General features: G+C 35.2%; 2 protein-coding genes across 3 annotated transcripts; both read left to right on the top strand.

Moving 5' to 3' along the window:
• The first annotated feature begins 509 nt into the window (after positions 1–509).
• Positions 510–4176, top strand: LOC141826601 (proline-rich receptor-like protein kinase PERK8). Its single transcript, XM_074713859.1, has 9 exons — positions 510–1707; positions 1771–2181; positions 2274–2360; positions 2435–2505; positions 2595–2671; positions 2754–2901; positions 3402–3563; positions 3647–3836; positions 3930–4176. Exons 1-8 carry the CDS (start codon positions 957–959, stop codon positions 3830–3832), a joined length of 1893 nt encoding a protein of 630 aa, XP_074569960.1. The 5' UTR covers positions 510–956; the 3' UTR covers positions 3833–3836; positions 3930–4176.
• A 2116-nt stretch (positions 4177–6292) lies between these two features.
• On the top strand, positions 6293–18970 carry LOC141826391 (paired amphipathic helix protein Sin3-like 4). Of its 2 annotated transcripts, XM_074713639.1 has the most exons (22): positions 6293–6373; positions 6773–6940; positions 7037–7205; positions 7279–7377; positions 7459–7629; positions 7845–8166; positions 8286–8419; positions 8764–8839; positions 8951–8980; positions 9164–9408; positions 9510–9664; positions 9841–9965; positions 10107–10361; positions 10481–11128; positions 11227–11315; positions 16663–17262; positions 17340–17440; positions 17528–17666; positions 17750–17902; positions 18185–18357; positions 18418–18529; positions 18621–18970. In XM_074713639.1, exons 1-22 carry the CDS (start codon positions 6330–6332, stop codon positions 18786–18788), a joined length of 4176 nt encoding a protein of 1391 aa, XP_074569740.1. In that variant the 5' UTR covers positions 6293–6329; the 3' UTR covers positions 18789–18970. The 2 variants fall into 2 exon arrangements, with proteins under 2 accessions (XP_074569740.1, XP_074569741.1); XM_074713640.1 differs by having other exon boundaries at positions 6324–6373; positions 8764–8980.
• The last annotated feature ends 1353 nt before the right edge of the window (positions 18971–20323 follow it).

The following is a 20323-nucleotide window of genomic DNA, read 5'->3' as shown; positions in this document are numbered from 1 at the left end:
CTGTAATTAAATATCAGGAGAAGGAAATCGTGGCGGGCCACCCCACGTGTCCAGCATACACGAACGCGTGGGCCCCATTTTCTCACGCTCTGAACGACTCAAAAGTCAACGGTGCTTTAGCCCAAATCACTGCGCGTTCAACGCGCATCATCAGGAAAAAAAAACAATTTACTTAATTCAATTTTTCTCCGGTAATATTTTACTATATTTTAAAAAAAACATTTATAAGTTTTATTTCATCGCTGTCCATCATCAAACATAATTTCATGAACATCCAGCAGAAATCGCTCATAGTTCCTCGATTTCAAACAGAGATTTTTGTCCAAAATTAGAAACCTGTACCGAGGGAATGATACAATACATGAGCTACGTACGTAGTTTAAGTTGGTGGCTTTGACGAGCTTACGAGGTCGCTGGAGTTGCCGTCACGTCTGTAGCGGAAATGGAGAGAACGCGGACCAGAGGAGGCGGCGTCTTGCCTGTCGACAGCTCTAACTGCCATTTTTCAAATCTTACGTGAAATTTATTTCTCAAAACGTGCGGAAGTCGCCCCGGATTTCTTCCTCCTAATCATTAATTTGCCTTTGCTCATCTTCTTCTTCTTCTTCTTTGCTTCCAATCCGTGCTCCTCCCATCGGTTGGCAGAACATTTGCATGGAGAATTTCTGTAAAAGGTGGGATCTTGCAACCTTTTTGGCTCCGAGAAAGTTCAGATCTTTTGGATGAATGGCTTGCTCAGTTTGTACTAAGTTTGCGACCGCGAGGGAGTTTGTGTTCTTGAAATTTGCTGTTTTTGGCATTGCAATTAATCTTCGTGTTTCATTGATCGGCGTCTGTTGAAGATCGTTGTCTTAAATGGGAAGGAATACCAGTCGAAGAGATTTCGACCACTGACCATGAACTCTGCTACGGAATCGTAGTAAGATTTGTTTCTCTGGAAAAAAAAAAAACTAGGCATGGCTTCTCCTCCATCGGCTGACTCGCCTCCATCACCGCCGCCATCTTCTTCCCTCTCTCCTCCTCCGGCGTCTGACTCGCCGCCCCCTTCTCCTATTGCTCCCCCTCCTTCTCCTCCCGCTCCACCGCCAGCTTCATCACCTCCCCCATTATCACCACCGCCACTTACTCCACCTGTTGCCCTTACTCCTCCGCCTGCTGTTACTCCTCCGCCACCGCCGCCGCTGGTCTCTCCACCGCCGTCGCTTTCTCCTCCTCCTCCTCCAGACGTGACGCCTCCTCCCCCTCCTCCTTCTGCCTCTACCCCTCCCCTTCCTGCTCCCCCGCCACCACCTTCCGCAACGCCTCCTTTTAACACGCCTCCGCCGCCACCATCTGCCACGGCTTCGCCGCCTCCGCCTTCGCTGGCCGCGCCTCCTCCTGGCAACTCTACAGGTACAACACCTCCTTCCCCTCCAAACCCCCCTTCTGCGCTCCCATCTCCCTCCACACCCCAAACTCCACCTACTCCGATCAGTCCAAGCTCCAACAATTCAGGAACTCCTACTTCGCCCACAGAGCGTAACAGTAGTCCATCTCCTAGCGGCGTTAATTCAGGAACTGCCGCTGGTATTGCTGTTGTAACTGTGGCGGTGCTGCTGAGTTTTGTCGTCGTCGTCATGTGGTTGGTCAGAAGGCGTAAGAAGCCGGCTCTCAACTATGAAACAGGGTTCGCCAACCCATCACCATACCAATCATCCATAATGTCAGGTAATGCTCATTCTTCCTCATAGCAATTATTTCATCACTGATAAACGTTCCTTTATTTGTCAGATTCTGCTTATTCGAGATCTCCATCTGTTCCTCTCGTATCCAACTCCCACCATAAGTCTGCAAGCCTTGTATCGGAGTCAATAGGCGGCACAATGGCTGGCTCGACGTCATGGTTCTCTTACGAAGAGTTATACGAGATCACTGATGGCTTCTCGCCTCAAAATGTTCTTGGGGAAGGAGGTTTCGGTTGTGTCTACAAAGGTTGCTTGTCCGACGGAAGAGAAGTAGCTGTGAAGCAATTGAAAGTCGGCAGTGGACAAGGAGAGCGCGAGTTCAAAGCTGAAGTTGAAATAATCAGCCGTGTGCACCATAGGCATTTGGTTTCACTTGTTGGTTACTGCATATCAGATAACCATAGAATCCTCGTTTACGATTATGTGCCCAATGGAACGCTCGAGTCTCATCTACATGGTAGACACTGATCGAATTCCTTTATCGACAACTACATACTGATCACTCATGTAGTTAAAAATCACTGATCCTGTGAAATTCTCCATTTGCAGGGAAAGGACAGCCAGTTATGGAGTGGACGACTAGGGTTAAAGTTGCAGCTGGCTCTGCTCGTGGCTTAGCTTACCTGCACGAAGATTGTAAACTTTCCTCTCTAATATTTAGTAATGAATTAGTTAGTGATCTGTTTTTAGTGATCTGATATTTCAACCAGGTCATCCGAGAATTATTCATAGAGATATAAAGACTTCAAACATTCTCTTGGATAACAACTTTGAAGCACAGGTAGTCAAGTCATCTTATATAAGACTGTTGATCATAATTAACATTCTCTATACCTTTAGTTATGTTTTAAACTTGTTATCATTTATTAGGTTTCTGATTTCGGGCTCGCAAGGTTAGCTATGGATGCCTGTACACATGTTACTACGCGTGTAATGGGAACTTTTGGGTATGTGAATGCAAGGAAAACTATAGTTAAAATCGTTTGGTGCATTGTGTTCATTATTTTGATATGTTTTTCCTTCATTTAGATATTTGGCCCCAGAATATGCATCGAGTGGTAAGTTGACTGAGAAATCTGATGTATTTTCATTTGGCGTTGTGCTTTTGGAACTAATTACCGGAAAGAAGCCGGTTGATGGCACTCGCCCTTTAGGTGATGAAAGTCTTGTTGAGTGGGTAAGAAGTATTTCTAATCTCCTAGTTTCTTTGATCATTTCAGCAAATTGCTTGCCCTTAGTTTCTTTGAAGTAAGTGAAGTATTGGTGCTTCAAGTTTTTCTTTTCCTTTTATTCTTTAGAGGGCATTTTACAATTCCCTTTCATCTAGGAAATGTGAAAAAACGCTGAACCATAGTTTCAAAGGTGCACTTTAGTTTTAATGCTTCATTATGAATTTATGTTTTGTGCTGAAGCATTTATTTAGCTCTAAGATAGGCAAATGAAACAAAACAATAATCAATCGGTTAGTAACTAGAGATCGGTTTCGGAAACTTACTCAATAATCTGTTTATGCTAAGTTAAGGTATGTGTTTGAAACACAAAAGCATTTCTACAATGACAAGTCCTATTGGACTTTCTGAGAACCACAATTTGGTACTTTAAGTTCCACAAACATTAGTCATTCATTCTGAAAGATATGCAAGGTTGGTTTAGTGTGGTTGAATTGTGATCTTCCAGGCGAGACCGTTGCTCGCCCAAGCAATTGAAACCGGAGATTTTGGAGAATTGCCTGACCTCAGGCTTGGAAATAACTACAATGAAACTGAAATGTTCCGTATGGTTGAAGCAGCTGCAGCATGCACACGCCATTCTGCTTCAATGAGGCCTCGTATGGGAAAGGTAAGCATGAAGAATAACTGAATTGACACACTATGCTTGCTAGCTACCTACCTACATTGCACACAAGTTGATTTGTTTTTCAGGTGGTGCGAGTTCTCGATAGCTTAGCAGACATCGACCTCACCAATGGTGTCAAACCAGGCCAAAGTGAAATGTTCAATGTGGCACAAACCGCCGATATCAGAATGTTTCAGCGGTTGGCATTTGGGAGCCAAGAATTTAGTGCTGAATACAGCCAGTCAAATTGGAGTCGCCAATCAGAGCTATAATCAGGTGTCCTTTGCCTCTTGATTCTAGAATTATGCTAATAGCAATGCTGTTTTTTGTTTCTGATAGATTTTACTCCTTCTTATGTTATTATTGCAGGGTAAGTTTGTTGGTCTTGGAAGTGTTTGTACCTCTCTGCTGGCATATTGCATTAGCCACTAATCTGGTAACAATGCTTCTTCTTCTTCTTCTTTTTGGAAACTTTGTTGGAGCCTTTAGGTTCCTATTACTCTGTTGATCCTTATCCGGATCAGAGATCCTTGTATTTGATATCGACATCATCTGCATTGTAGATGCAAAATTGTCACATTGATTTTGATGATATCTAAGTTCTTAGTTTTCATTCTGTTCCAGTCTTTTTGACAATCCTGTCTTACTTCTGATACAGTCTGATGGAGTCTCTGTTTTTTTTCCACGTAAATCTAAATGACATACATGTTCCTCTTCTATTACAATATTTTTCACTGGATTTTCAAAGATATCTTTCAAAGCTATCATAAAAGAAAATGCTAATTCATTAGAGGATCTAATAAAGAAAATGGGTATCCTAATTTCACTATAATGAAATGTTATCCATTCTATCAACTTTTTAACTTAAATTATTAGCAATCTAGATGATAGTTTGATTGCCAAAAAAAAAAGAAGAAATAGGCATTTATGGAAAAGAATGTTAGTGCAATCAAACTCATTTTGATTTTACTAAATCAAGAATTATGTTTTGATATTTGTATAATTAGTTGTATGTAATATATTTGGATAATATGTTGGTACAATCATATTGCAGGCAACATCGATATGATCATTGGAACCTATTGGGAGTGATTTTTAAAAAAATGGTTGAGATTATCTTTTTTTTTTTTATCAATGACTACGATTTAATATTTATTATTATCCAAATTCTATAAATAAGTAGCTTATTTCATTATTTTCAAACCATCTTCTGTACTCTTATCTCTAAATTTGGATCATTTCTGATTTCAATTCATCAATTCTAATGGAAGAAGCTTTATCATCTTGATCTCAAAAGGGTAAGAAAATAGTCCACCTCAATGCGAATCTTTACAACATTCGATTTATCAATGATGAATGAAAATAAATTTCTTTATCTCGAGACACAAGGAAGTAAATATACTTCTAATGTTCGGAATACTCCTTTTAAATAGTTTTTTACTAAAAGTTTTGAGAATGTCACTCTTCCCTTAGAGAAATGCATATAAAATATAAATATTATAAAGTCTCCTACAAATTCGAATAAGGTGACAACTATGAGTAATTGAAATGACACATCGAAATAAGTACTAGATGAAATTTGAAATCAAACATTCTCAAATTTAATTGTCCAGATTTTTCTCGATTAGTGGAGGTACCGATTTAAGTTTATTTAAATATTTTGATATTAATTTAAGAAAATTATTAACTAAATTTATTTATGTAGAATATTTTTCTTTAAGATATTTAATTGAAAATTTTAATAAATTATATAATAAATTTTTTTTATGTTATGACATTTTTTTGTGATTATTGACAAACTCATTGACTTGACTTACTATTGGATAGATAACTTGAAGATAATTCAAAAATATTTATTTGTTTGTAGAGTTTTTGCTGAGTATGTAATATTTATGCAATCTTTCAATTATCATATTTAATTTTAAAAGAATTAAATTAATTTTTAAAATATTTTTAATAGTATATGATAATGTTAATTTTAATACTGTAAATATTTGAAGAACCAATCAAGGTTGAGCATTTACTATAATGTTTTAAATCAAATACGAGTTTAAACTCAAACAAAATCGACAAAAAATCTTCGATCAAACCAAACTGGTAAGCTCCATTTCAGTTAGTTTAATTTAAATCAAAATTTATTATAATAATAATTATTATTATTTTAAGCTAAAACCTGTGTAAATAAATAAATAAATATATCTGATTACAAATACAACAGAGAGGGACGGTAAGCCTACCGGTGTTCGGATTGTCGTCGCACTGCCGGAAGCAAAACTGCCTACCCTAGAATTCATCGCTTTATCCACCGTCCACCTTCAAATCCAACGGCCACGAAAGGAGAACTCGGAGACCTGGAGGTTTCGGAAACTTCTCAGATATATATAAGCGTTCCCTCACCTCATCGCTGTGTTTTTTCTGTTGTTTGGTTTCAAGCCCTTTTCTCCCCCGCTCGCTTCTCGCTTCTGCTTCGCCCTCTCCATTTCCGTGCGATGGCCAAGACCGGGAGCTCTTTCCGCCCTCTTCCTCACCACCAGCACGCCTAATGCTTCTCTTATCGCCCGAGCTTTCTTCACCTTGAGCACCCAATTCTCGCTTTCAGATCGGGGCGGCCGAATTGGACCCGCCGGAGGAGATCAAGGATTCGCCTTTTTCCAGGTTTAATCTCTGCAATATCTTGGTAGGGAAGGAGGCGAGTTTGCTGAGAGTGGTCGGGTTTCCACGGTCGGCTATTTCATGGGTGTATGAGAGGAAACGTAGGAGGAGGCTTTGATGGGTTCTCAACTCAAGTGGCCAAACGTTTCTCGAGCGGATCTGTAAGTTCCTTCCTCTTATCTGTATCGGTAGTTTGTGGATTTATTATCTTTTGAGATTCTATTATTTGGATGGGCTTGCTGCTTCTCGGTTCTTTGTTTGTCTCTCATAGTTCTACTAATCTTTCATACTCATGTTGTCCGATGAAATTACAAAAGGATAAAAGATTGTCTTTTTTTGTGTGTCGTTAGTAGGTTTATTGTTCTTATTCTTTTTCTGTAGGATTTCTGTTTAGATTTAGTATATAAGTTGTTGCAATCATGAAAGGTAGAGGAATACCGATAAAGGCTGCTCATCTACTTTACTTATTGTTTCTGGTGGTTGTCGCCTTTAATTTAGGTAGGGGATGATATGGTTCTTAGATCTGTTGCGATTCAACGGATTTTTGTGTTTCTTTACAGGTCTGGGCAAACTCATATGGCGCCAGCACCTGCAGCTGTTGGAATTACCCCCAAGCTCACAACCAACGATGCCCTAGCCTACTTGAAGGCTGTGAAGGATATATTTCAAGACAAAAGAGAAAAGTATGATGAATTTCTTCAGGTCATGAAGGACTTCAAGAGTCAGAGGTTCAACTCGATTTCCTTTTAACTGGTTTACTTTTATATTTTCCTTATCTTGCCTGATGACGTTCCTTTTTATGTATTTTATTGGACTCCTTGCAGGATTGATACCAATGGAGTTATTATGAGGGTGAAGGAGTTATTTAAAGGGCACCGAGATTTGATCTTGGGGTTTAACACCTTCTTGCCAAAGGGTTATGAGATTAAGCTACCAGAAGAAAAGAAACCTGTTGAGTTTGAGGAGGCAATTGATTTTGTTAATAAAATCAAGGTATGAAGGTTTTAAAAATTATTCTATGGCAGAATATTTTTCTCAAGTGCTTTATGCATTTCTTTGATTGCAGAGCCGTTTTGAGAATGATGAGCATGTTTATAAGTCATTCTTAGATATACTGAATATGTACAGAAGAGATAACAAGTCAATCCATGAGGTCTATGAAGAGGTAATTTTCTCTAAAGTTGTTACATATTTTCTGCTAATACGAATCTGTGAGTTTAACATCTCAGAATGAATATCTTCATAGGTAGCAGCCCTCTTTTTGAACCACCAAGATTTGCTCGAGGAATTCACACACTTTTTGCCAGATGCCTCAGCAATATCTGCTCCACATAACGGATATCCTGGTCGTGCTTTTGCACGTCGAGATGACAAGAGCTCTATCATGCTTCCATCAAGGCATTTTCATGTGGACAAAGTACAGACCTTGTCATCATAAATGCTGTGGTTTTGAATTGCAGATGTTTTAAAACTAATTGATGCATTTTTGGTTGTGTGGGATAATCTCATACACTACATCCCTAAATTGCTTGTTACATTTCAGCTATTTATGTATACGCTCAGGCACACACATACATGTGTGTTTCAACATAGCACTGGATTTTAAAAAATTAACCTTTCCTTTGTTTCCAGCGGGACAGAGCTTATACATCACATGCTGATCGTGATTTCAGTGTTGATCGCCCTGATATAGAGCATGATAGAAAGAGAAGGCGCCCAGAGAAAGAAAGGGATAGAAAACCAGATAATGATAGGAAAGACCATGAACGAGATGAGAAGGACTTGGAGAATGATAGTGGGGATTTAGATAATCTACAGCATAGGCGTAAACCTTTATCTCGAAGGCCTGATGATTCTATTGCTGAACATGTGCAGCAAGGAGCTGATGGTCCTGAGAACATTGACATGTATAGCATTTCATCTTCAACAATTGATGATAAAAATGCTTTAAAGAGTAAGTCTTTTTATCACGTCAGTTGATTCAGATGTCTTATTCCATTAAGCTGCATATGCTTGCATATGTTTCATAATTATTCTGAATATTTCATCTTTTGCTCAACTTATTTGTGGCAGGTGTATATACTAGAGAATTTAATTTCTGCGAAAAAGTGAAGGAGAAATTGCATCCTGACACCTATCAGGAATTTTTGAAATGCCTTCACATATACAGCAAAGAGATAATAAATAGAACAGAGCTAAAGAATCTGGTAGGCTATTAATACTTGAGTTATATGCAATGTAACCATACTTCGCTTAGAATGCCTTAAATAATAGAACTATTTCAATTTGCAATAACCTGTTGAATATTGTAGTATCTAATTAATCTCTCCAGTTTAGATCCCCAAAATGAAACATATCATAGTTGCACCTTTGCACCTGATAGCTTGACTATTATAGTATTCATGTGATAATTTAACATGTGTTGTTAGTGACATGATAATTCAAAAATTTTTGTTAGTAGCATATTTTTTAGCAGACTTCTCAGTCATACTCCTGGTCCTTGGAAGATATAGATTAAGAGATATGCTCTGAAAACTATGTTTGTTTACAGGTAAATGACATCCTTGGAAAGTATCCTGATCTTATGGAAGGTTTCTATGAATTTTTGGCCCATTGTGAGAATATAGGTGGGCTTATACATCTTCATGATACCAGTAGTGCATCTATTTTTTTCTCCGTCTTGTCTAGATCTTCTTATATGGGTTTTCAGATCTTTCTAATTGAAACCTTTTCTGCAGATGGATTTCTTGAAGGGGTTTTCAACAAAAGTATGTCCAAAAATCTTGTCCTTGTTCCTTGTTAATGTTAGTCGAAATTGGTAACTTTGTTTCCTTCTTAGGGGAGTTATTGATATAAATTCAACAAATTCACTACTTCAAGCAATATCATTTTGCTTGTGCTGTTTTCTACTATGTTATTCCTTATCCTAACACTACACTTTTGCAATGAAGGACACACGACTAGGCCTGTTAAGATAGAGGACAAAGACAAAGAAAAGGACCAAGAAATGGTTGAAAGGGAGAAAGATCGTGAAAAGGAGAGAGTCACTGAAAGGGAAAAAGTTGATAAAGGCATCTTACAAAAAGCTAACTTATTCTTAAACAAAGAAAAATATAATTTGTGGAAACCAATTTCAGAGCTTGACCTTTCAAATTGTCAGCGTTGTACCCCAAGCTACCGCTTTCTTCCAAAAAATGTAATGTTTGTCCAAAAGTTCGAGCATCTGTGCCATCCTTTTGCAATTTAGTCTCGTGTTACTTTATTTTCATCTTTGTTTCTTTGATTGTTGTTTCTCAGTATCCTATACCTCCTACTAGCCACCGAACAGAACTTGGAGCGTCACTACTAAATGATTTTTGGGTGTCGGTGACTTCTGGAAGCGAGGACTACTCTTTCAAGCACATGCGAAAAAATCAATACGAAGAAAGCCTATTTAGATGTGAAGATGACAGGTGTTGGCGTAGATCTTTTCCTAGTTAAATTCTCTTTCATTGTAGCCAAGGCCGATTTGTAATGATAAATAATGTCCTTCTATTTTGGCTGTATTTTGTTCTTTGCCTCATCTTATTCATTCTGCACTTGCCATTGAGTCTTTCACAGTGACATTTTCTCCATGATGTGAATGTAGATTTGAGATGGATATGCTACTGGAATCAGTTAATACAACAACTAAATGCGTGGAGGAATTGCTGGAGATGATGCAAGACCCTGTCAAGCCAGAGAATCCTGTTCATATTGAAGACCACCTCACTTGTTAGTATACATGTTGATTCTGTAGATCTCTCATAGTAAAGTATCTTAAATTTCTTTTAATCATTTAATGTGTTGGTTTGAAATAATGCTTATCTTTCAATTGTTTTGAATTTCTTCGTGTTCTTTTGTCCCTTCAAATAGCTCTGAATTTGAGATGCATTGAACGATTATATGGAGATCATGGTCTTGATGTTATGGATATACTACGGAAAAATGCTAGTCTTGCATTGCCAGTGATATTGACTCGCCTGAAGCAAAAGCAAGAGGAATGGTCTAGGTGTCGTTCAGATTTCAATAAAGTTTGGGCAGAAATATATTCCAAAAATTATCACAAATCACTTGACCATCGCAGTTTCTATTTTAAGCAACAAGATTCAAAGAATTTGAGCACAAAAAGTATGTAGTTATTTTATCTTTTACAATTTTTGAAGTGTTATAGAGAAAATATTTATTGAAAGACGTTGGTTCCTTTCTTGTTTTGTAACCCTGTTAATACCTGTGCTGTATTTTCTCAGGTTTGTTGGGTGAAATTAAAGAAATCAATGACAAGATGAAGAAGGAAGATGACATTCTTCTTGCAGTTGCTGCCAAAAATAGGCATCCAATCTTTGCCAATATGGAATTTAAGTATGCAGATGTAGACATACATGAGGATTTATACCAGATCATAAAATACTCAAGTGGAGAAGTGTGCACATCTTCGGATCAGTTGGACAAAGTCATGAAATTATGGAGTACATTTTTGGAGCCTTTGTTGGGTATTCCCAATCGAAATCAAAGTTCAGATGGTGTAGATGTAAAACTGAAGGTGTGCTCTGTCAAAACCAGTATCGCAGGTTTGGCTGAAAACAATGCAAGTCCTGGTGCTACCAAGCAATGTAATGGTGATGGGAACAATCTACTTGAACAAGTAGGTACATGCAGACCTGGCTTAGTAAATGAAGATGGGACTAGTGCTGAAAATTGTTCCCATGATGTGGATCGAGGCAATCGCCATGGAGAAAATCATGTCATTCGAGGAAGAGTGCAGGGTAGTCCTCCTATATCCGATGAAGGTACTCGATCAGCTGCGCAAAACGTTCTTGCAGAACATTTTCCAGGTGGTAACAATGTTGCAAGTAGAGCTGAAGTTCACACCAGAACAAGCCTGGAGAATACATCAGGTATGAATTCAACTGTTACTTGTTCCCAGAATCTATCCAACTTTTGTTTTTAATTTTTTCTCACCTTTTTCTTACCATCTGTCATTTTGCTTTGGAAGGGATCCCTGGTGCTTTAAGAACAGTGCATCTTGGAACAGAGATTCTAATGGAAAATCAAGTAACTAATGAAATGTTACCTTCAACGGAGGTGCTAATTTCTACTCGATAGTTTTTTTTTTTGACTTGGCTTCTTTCTACTCAACCCCACTAACAACTTTGATATATATTTAAATCACTAATTTAACCCTTTTTTTTATTGCTTGAACAATTTTACACCCCTTGTTCTGGCTTCTCCCAAATCAAGCACCACTATTTTTTTTTTTTTTTTACATCTTCCTAAAGTGTGATTTGTGAACAAAACAAGGTAGGGAGTGTATGGGAAAAAGAGAAACTTAGGTATGCCTGCTGGAAAATCTGCTAAACCTAAATGAACCCATTGTAATATCTACCCAAAAACTAAGTAGCAAAATTAACTTTTTTTTATTAGATATAAAATTTTCTATGGCCCTAAATTAATCTTTTTTATGAAAAAGTGTTTGTGGATTTGTGAGAGTGAGTGCTACACCTAGTTTTTTTTTTTAAATTTTCTCTTTGAGTTGAAATGGTTTAAAAAGGATCATGAAGGTGATTTTGCAAAAACATTTGAGGACCCAATACTTGTCAAAAACATTAAATACTTTACTTCTTGAACTCCTTGTAACTAAGGTCTTACCATACGGGTAGTGTAGGGTCATCAAAGTGGTTTTGAAAACAAAAGCACCTTCTTGACCTAAACTTGCTAGAATAGGAAACAAGAACATATTTTTGCTCCTTGGCCTCTCAAGAACCGATATCTGCAGTCAATTTTACCATATGGGTAGTGCAGTATCAACAAAGTGATTTTGCACCTTTGGTCCAAACACCTTGTTGTTCCAGATGTTGTTCACGATAAAAAGGTGTTTGTTGCCCTTGTAAAAAGAAGAGATTATATTGATGCTTCTTACCCTATCAGGAGGCTGTCCATATTTTCTTTTATACCAATTGTATGCGTAGGATGACTATGCAATGGTCAGAGCATAAGATAAGATCATATTTTTGCTTATTAGACTCTCCTAGGAATTTGTATCTATTCTCATTTTGGCTATAGGAGGTATGTAGGGTCATCATGGTGTTCTTGGTAGTTTTGTACTTGTCAAAAATGTAAAATGAAATCACATTTCTTCATGGACTCTCAAAAACTCATATCTACCTTTTTTCTACATGAGCAATTTATAGCCATCAATGTACATTTACAAATCACCTGACCCTCCACTTGTCAAAATTAAAAAAAAATGTAAAATTATATCTTTTTGTTATTTGAACTTTAAGAATCTTTATTTGCTTTCTTTTCCACCATATACATTGTGTAGGACTCAAGAACCTTTTAAAGATGTTTGTACTATAAACACCATGATGTCTCTAGACTTGTCAATAACATAAAATAAAATTATATTTTTATTCCTTGAACTCTGATAAATCCATATATGCTTTTATTTCTTTCATACGACCGGTGCCCATCACAGTTAGTTTGCAAAAGCACCTTAGCAGCCTTGCTGTCAAAAAAAAAAAAAAAGAATATGCTTAATTTTTTGCTTTAATGACTCCTTGGAATCTGTTTCTGCTTTCATTTCTGTAATAGAGCAGTTTATAACCATTGAGGTGTTTTGATAATCATACCTTGATGCCCATATACTTGTCAAAGATATAAAATAAGGACATATTTCTGCTTCTTGCATTTGTAGGAACCATATTTCCGTATGACCAGTATAGGACTATCAAAGTGCATTATAGGACTATCAAAGTGTAAATACAAGTTGATGGCTTTGCACTTGTCAAAAACATAAAATGAGATCATATTTTTGCTCCTTGGACTCTCAAAACCTAATTTTATTTTTGCCATAAACGAAGCATAGGGCCACATAATATTTTTGCATTATAGTTGTTAAGAACATTGCTATACTTTTGCTCTATGGGCTCTCGAGAACCTATATTTGCTTTGGAATTTTTTTTGTGAGACTCTTTGGATAGTTTGATATTTATTTTAAGCAAAAAACTGATTACTTTTGTTTATTCGAGTGTTTATATATATATATATATATATATATATAAAACTTCATGGTGTATATTATTAACTCAAATTATTCTTTTATAACTCAAAAATTGGAGTTTTTCTCAAGATTTTTAGGAAGCTTTTGATATAATGATTTAGCCAAAATGAATTTTGTTGGGCCATATGAATATTTTTAATTCAAAAATTGTTCTTCAACACAAAAAAATATAATATTCTTCTCGAGAGTTCCAAGATATCTTTGGTATAATGCTTTAGCCAAATAAGATTTTTTAGGTTGCAACACGATGAGTTTTTTTTTTTATGTTTCAATTCAAAGACAATTTTTTTATATAGCTCTAGTTCCCATGACTTTTTCATACATGATTTATTTTGAGCAATAATTTTTTTTAAAGATTAAAAAGGTTAGTTTAAATAAACTATGATGTTTTGGGGTAAATTTTGCACTGTTCACCACTTCACAACTAAGTTTTCCAATAGGTTCACTTTGGTTTCATTATTGAAAATTTTTAGATATCACAGTTCTCACTGTAACATATACCTTTAAAAAAATGTAAAAATTAGAAGGTAAAATTGAAAATAAAATAATAAAATCTACAAATTTGACTAAGATGTATATTTTGTAATTGTCATAATTAAAGTTAAATTTGTAAATAATACTGGAGCATATTAACATATTTGATGACTATACAAATCCAATTAAAAAAGTTACCAAATTATTTATATTTACATAAAGAATACTAAGTGTAAACACTTGTTGATAGAAATAGATAAAGGGGTAACCATTAAATGTAGTTCTCTAAATCAAATTATACGAGATCATAAGCTAAGTGGAATTTTGCATATAGGACAATCTCTTGCATGGTGCATGGTAAGAGACAAGAATGATTCCCATGCAACGAGGGTTCAAATCTCACGTTGGGCATTTCCGAACGCCTACGGAGTTCGAACCATTGGTGACGCTGGGGTGCCATGCTAGGATCCACCTGCGCTTCTTGGATTTATCTGGTGGTCGACTTATGGGGTCGGGCCATCCTTTTCAGGATTAGTCGGATCGTAAGAGTTGGATACCTACAAGTAACACAATGATGATAAGATTATCAATGAAAATGGCATGTATGACTCATAATAGTTTAAGATTGACAAGTTGACCTAGCAAATGAAAATAATTATCTATATGATAGCATTGTGTTTAGTTTATGGTCATATAAAAGTTAATGTAGATAGTTGTATTTGATAAATTTTATTTTCCCTTTACTTATAACAACACTTATGGTCGTAAGTTCCATGATGTGCGAATAGTTAAGTTATTTTCTCTTAAGTGGATTTTATAGTCTTCAAAATAGTGTGCCCGTAGTATTATTGTTGAATCTGATTGTAATAATAATAAATAAAAAAATACACATTAGAAAAATAGTCAAAATTGATTTTAAAATGATTATAAATCATGGCATAATTAGATGAAAATTATCACAATTTTATTTTTCTATTTTTAGTTTCAGCAGATGAATTTTTATATATTTTTTAAACTATTTTTTTGCAAACTGAAAGCATTTTCACTAGCCAAACACACTCAAAGTTTCTTATTTACCCAAATCATGCATCCTATTTTTATTTTTCTTTTGCACACTATAGGGGCTGTAAAAAAGGGGCAATACTTGGTGTGGGACAACAGAAAGAAGAGTAATCAGTATTTTCATTAGGAAAACATTTAGAAAAGAGAAAGTAGGGTAGCCAATGGATAAAAGAGAACTCATCTGCATTCGAAATTTGCCAATTGTCTTCATTATAGGAACATGCAAGTTGCCAAAAAAATCAATCAATAAATAAATAAACACACACTTATATACATAAAGTTGAATTGTGGGTCCTCATTTCATTAAATTTGTTGGTTAATTTTCTAAATTTAATAAATAACTTTTATTATTAATTAACTATTTAAATTATTCTTAACACTATTAACTTTTAATTAATTTCACACACACATAGATTAATATTACTGAATAAATAATTGAAATTATTTTTGTACAATAATATCTCAAATAAATTAAAAGTTTAAATTTAAAATAAATTTAAATTTATTATTTTATGTACCGTGCTAGGTAGCATGGTTGAAAAATATTATTCTGATTAATTATCAAACTCATCTTTTGTGTTATTGTGGTAATTGAGTCAATGAGTACCATAATTATGCCAAACACTCGATACCTCTTAACATACCATTACAGATGAAGACAATTTAAGATAATGTTGTTTTTTTAGCTTCTGATCTTTTGCTTCTTGATCTTCTTTCTCCTTCCAAATCCAATTTGCTACCAACATCATATATCACCATGTTGGCACAATATCAAAATAATATCGTTTTGTCATTCAAAGTCCAAAACTATGGCATGACTTGAGATTTTAAACCTTAGGTTTTAGCATTATTTATGATGGGCAACCAATATCCATATAAAAAATTTCAGATTTATATGAAATTTCAAGGGCAAGATATTGCTACTTGTGCAATATCTCTTATCTTCGTCTTCATTGCATGTAGATAAAAGATGACTAAAGGTTTGATAATTGTTTCTGGTATATTTATGATTGATTATCACATTATAGATTTCATATGTACCTGAAATGCTTATCTTATGATTCAAGTAAATTTTCCTTTGGATGAACCTATTATTTGAGTCAATATCTGAACCATAATTGGTCAGCTATAGGCTCTTCTGACAATAACCAACATTTTTCTTTCTTAAATAAACAAAAGGAAAACATTGTTGGGCTGTGCACGAGTCTCAAATTTGAAAAGTCCCTTTCTGTAACATCTTTGTTGCCATTGTCATCATAGTCACTATAATTATCATTTCATCATCATTATCACCATTCTCATCATCAACCTTGTTGTCATCACTATTGACCTTTATCGTCTTCAGGTTGAACTAGTCTCAAGCATATATGGAATGATTCTACATGGTTTTTGTTTCTTCATTGAATTTTATGGCTTTAGTTTGACTAACTACAAGATCTATTGGCCTTTTACATATCTATATCATCCTTATTATTTTTTTCTTCTCATTTTATCATGTCTTGAGGCTCTATCTAATTATTTCTGGTAGAAATAATTTTGATCTTATCTTTTCTAGGAATCCTGTACATTCATCTTCACATTCTCATTTGTTATGAGTTTTCTAAATTGCCTGATATTTTTCTAATATAGTATGATGGATCGTGCCTTATTTTATAAAACAATATTTCATCTAGGATAACACAACTATCACACAACTTCCAAAGCTCATCTCCATTTTCAATCATCGATTACTTATCCTCCATGGCAATGTCCATGACCCTTTGACTTTGCAAGTGAACTTTTATGTTTAACTTAGAGATGACAATAAACTTAGTGTTGTCCTTTGTGTGCTAGGTTGGAAATTCTGGAAAGCCAGCTATATCAGCAAATGGTGGTGGTAATGTGGAATGCAACAACAATCTCAGGCATGAAGGTTCTGCTTCACTTAATAATCTCAAAATTGAAAGAGAAGAAGGTGAATTGTCACCTACTGGAGATTTTGAAGAGGATAATTTTGTGGCTTTTGAAGATGCTTCTGTAACTGCAGCCCCTGAGCAAAAGGAACTTTCTAATGCTGAAGTTGATGATGAGGATGAAGAAAGTGCTCAACGGTCCACTGAGGTCAGTGAAAATGCATCAGAGGCTGGTGAGGATGCATCTGGCAGTGAATCTGGCAATGGTGAGGAATGTTCCCATGAAGATCATGAGGAAGATGATGATGCAGAGCATGACGATCATGATGTAAAGGCTGAAAGTGAGGGTGAGGCTGATGGTATGGTTGAGGCACATGATGCTGAAGGGGAAATTACATCATTACCATATTCAGAAAGATTTATTAACACAGTGAAACCTCTTGCAAGACATGTGCCTGCAACATTACATGATAACCATGATACATCTTCCAGGATATTTTATGGAAATGATTCATTCTATGTGCTGTTTCGGCTTCATCAGGTAAGGCGGTCTGTCTATGTTTGAATTTTTTGAGCTCATGTCTGCAGCAGTAGACTATGAATGTCATTTTCACGCAGATGCTATATGAAAGGATACTCTCTGCTAAGACAAACTCATCAGCTGCTGAAAATAAATGGAGAAGTTCTAAAGATTCAAATCCTCCTGATCTATATGCCAAGTATTGTCACAGGACTACTATGTTCCTCATTTATTTTGATTTTATGGATTCTTATATATACGAGTCTTACAATATATGACTTTGCAGATTTATGAGCGCCCTATACAATCTACTCGATGGTTCTGCTGACAATACCAAGTTTGAAGATGATTGCCGTTCTATCATAGGAACTCAATCTTATGTACTTTTTACACTAGACAAGCTAATCTTTAAAGTCGTTAAACAGGTGCCTTTTTTGCATATGATAAATAAAAGTTCCTCAAAGTGGTTATTCCTCTTAACATAGAGCATTTACATGTTTGTTTTCAGCTTCAAGCAATAGCCTCAGATGAAATGGATAATAAACTTCTCCATCTATACTTGTATGAAAAATCAAGGCGAGCAGGGAGGTCTTTTGATGTAGTTTATCATGAAAATGCTCGGGTACTTTTGCACGATGAGAACATATACAGATTTGAATGTGTGAGTTGCTGCCTTTTTTTGTCAATATGCTTAGTGACACAAACTTCCATTTATGGCTGAATTTATTTTGTTTGTACTAATTAGGACTGGTTGCAATAATGAAATTTTATTTATATTAAGAGAAGAGAGAAGTAGCATCCTTGATTGTAAAGAGTGAAATAGAAGTCTCACTTCAAATATTCATTATAAGAGTCAATGCACTTAAACATAATACAGTAGTAATCATCTAATTTCTTTTGTAATTGTTTTTTGATTTTCATACAATTATTTTCTTTTTTTCAGTTTTCTCAATCCTCAGATGTGACCCAGCTGTCAATCCAACTAATGGATTATGGACATGAAAAATCTGAAGTTACTGCTGTATCAATAGATCCCAACTTTTCTTGTTACCTGTACAGTGAATTTCTCTCAAGCGTCTCAGTTAGGAAAGGATTACATGGTGCCTTCCTGGGAAGGTAAAGTTATTTACACATTTTCTTATGGTAGTTATTGTTATGACTTGATATGTTTTACAGGAACAAGCGTAAATACGGCAGAGCTGATGAGTATTCCACTACTTGCAAGGCTATGAAAGGAATTCAAGTACTCAATGGTTTGGAGTGCAAGATATCTTGCAGTTCTTCTAAGGTACTCTATTAAACTTCTTTAAGCTTAAGTTTGTCAATCTCTTTAACCTGCAAATCCAACAACTCTGGTAATTTTTTGCTTGTCTTCCCAGGTTTCTTACGTGCTAGATACCGAAGATTTGTTATTCCGAGTGAGAAAGAGAAGACGGTACTCTAGTAGAAGGATCATATTAAATAGCCAAGCACACCCCATACAAGTAAATGATTCTAAAGTACAGCGCTTCCATAATTTCGTATCCAGTTTCATGTCTAGTTCCTAATGCATTTTGCCTCTCTAGTGGTATGATTTTTCTCTCATAAGAGGGAATAGTATTTTCTCTACATTGTTTCTATTCATTTGTTGGCAGTGTCTAGTTTTGCCCCAGGAATCTCTGTAACTTGTTTCTGTCAGTTATTAGGACATGATTTTAAATATGAGAAGGCATGCGGTGTCCGTCCCATATGTGCAAAGTGTAATCTGTCTGTAATTACAATGTATTTGTCTTCATCATTTCTTAGGTGGTCTCTGAAGTGAGTCAAACACACCAACCAGCTTGATGGATCTTCTAGGTGGCTTACTTTGACTACCTTGCCCATTTCCAGATAGCATTTGGTTGCATTTCTGGTACATACATCAGCATATAAACATTATTCTAGTGTTTTTTTCCCCCTTCCATCACAAATTTGTACATATGCAGCCCTTTACTTTCTTCTTATATGATGCATAATTTACCTTCACCTTATGTTAACATTTTGCTAGTCAATCAGGGCAAATATGTAGCAATCAGATGTAAAATGTTTATTCTGCTACATTAAGCACTTCAGGTGCTTATGTCTGTTCAAGTTGCTTATGGGGACATAGGTTCAGGTTGACAAGGTAAATTTTTTTCCTTCTAAACATGTCTTCTAAATGTGACCAGATTATCGAACATGGAAAAAGTTTTAGCATTTAGTGCACCTTTTTAATCGGATATCCTAATTAATTATTTATGTACCAAATAACAAATATTATGGATGCTTATGTTTTCCCATCCATAACAGAAAAGTACATGCAGAAAGGTATAATCAAATGTTTAGTCCTAAATAAGTGTTATAAAAATATTAATCGGCTATTAGTCCAATCAATTAGTGTAGTGGATTGGGGTCGGATGGCCAACTAACATAATGTTACTGGTTACGACCAAGTCGACTGATCAAGGGCAGTTGGTTGATGATAAAATTCTAATCAATTGCTGCTAAGGGCGGGTTGTCGATGATCATGATCACGATCACTTCACATATTAAAACATAAAGAAATTTTATTATTTAATTTATTAAAATTTTTAATTAAAATTTTTTTTCCTTATACAAGCAAATATAATTCAAGGAATATGTTTAACAGATGAATTAAATGATTTTTAATAAAAAAATTTTAAATGTATATTTAGATTCAAAACTAAATGAACAATATTCTATGGAAACAAATTTAATTAATGATTTTTTTATTTATTATTAAAATATTTAAATAAAATTGAATCAGTATCTCCCTTAGTCATAAAAATCTAAATAATTACATTTGAAAACATTCAATTTCAAATTCCATCTGGTGCTTTGTTTCAACTTGTCACTTTAATCACCCATAACAACAACTCAATTGAATTTTGTAGGAGATTTTGTAATATTTACATTTTACACATAATTATCTAGACAGAATAATAATTTTCTTAAAATATTTAATAAAAATAAATACTTTTAAAAATGTATCCTAAATTTTAGAAATTTCAATACTTCACTTCTTTGTATCTCGGATGTCAAAAGTTACTTTGGTTCATTATTA

The sequence above is a fragment of the Curcuma longa genome, chromosome 4 (genome assembly GCF_044706935.1).
Source record: "Curcuma longa cultivar G26 ecotype Majalengka, Jawa Barat chromosome 4, ITB_CL_G26_1.1, whole genome shotgun sequence".
NCBI lineage: Eukaryota > Viridiplantae > Streptophyta > Magnoliopsida > Zingiberales > Zingiberaceae > Curcuma > Curcuma longa.
Note: the sequence above shows the minus strand (reverse complement) of the source record. Positions and strands in the feature narration are given on the sequence as shown.

Excerpts from the sequence above, each read along its gene's own strand:
- LOC141826391 (XM_074713640.1), top strand. The coding sequence starts at position 6,330 with ATGGGTTCTCAACTCAAGTGGCCAAACGTTTCTCGAGCGGATCT. Across the intron at positions 11,316-16,662 it reads AAATGTTACCTTCAACGGAG|GTTGGAAATTCTGGAAAGCC; the intron begins GTGCTAATTTCT and ends TTTGTGTGCTAG. Across the intron at positions 17,441-17,527 it reads CCTCCTGATCTATATGCCAA|ATTTATGAGCGCCCTATACA; the intron begins GTATTGTCACAG and ends ATGACTTTGCAG.
- LOC141826601 (XM_074713859.1), top strand. The coding sequence starts at position 957 with ATGGCTTCTCCTCCATCGGCTGACTCGCCTCCATCACCGCCGCCATCT. Across the intron at positions 2,361-2,434 it reads AGCTTACCTGCACGAAGATT|GTCATCCGAGAATTATTCAT; the intron begins GTAAACTTTCCT and ends TATTTCAACCAG. Across the intron at positions 2,902-3,401 it reads ATGAAAGTCTTGTTGAGTGG|GCGAGACCGTTGCTCGCCCA; the intron begins GTAAGAAGTATT and ends GTGATCTTCCAG.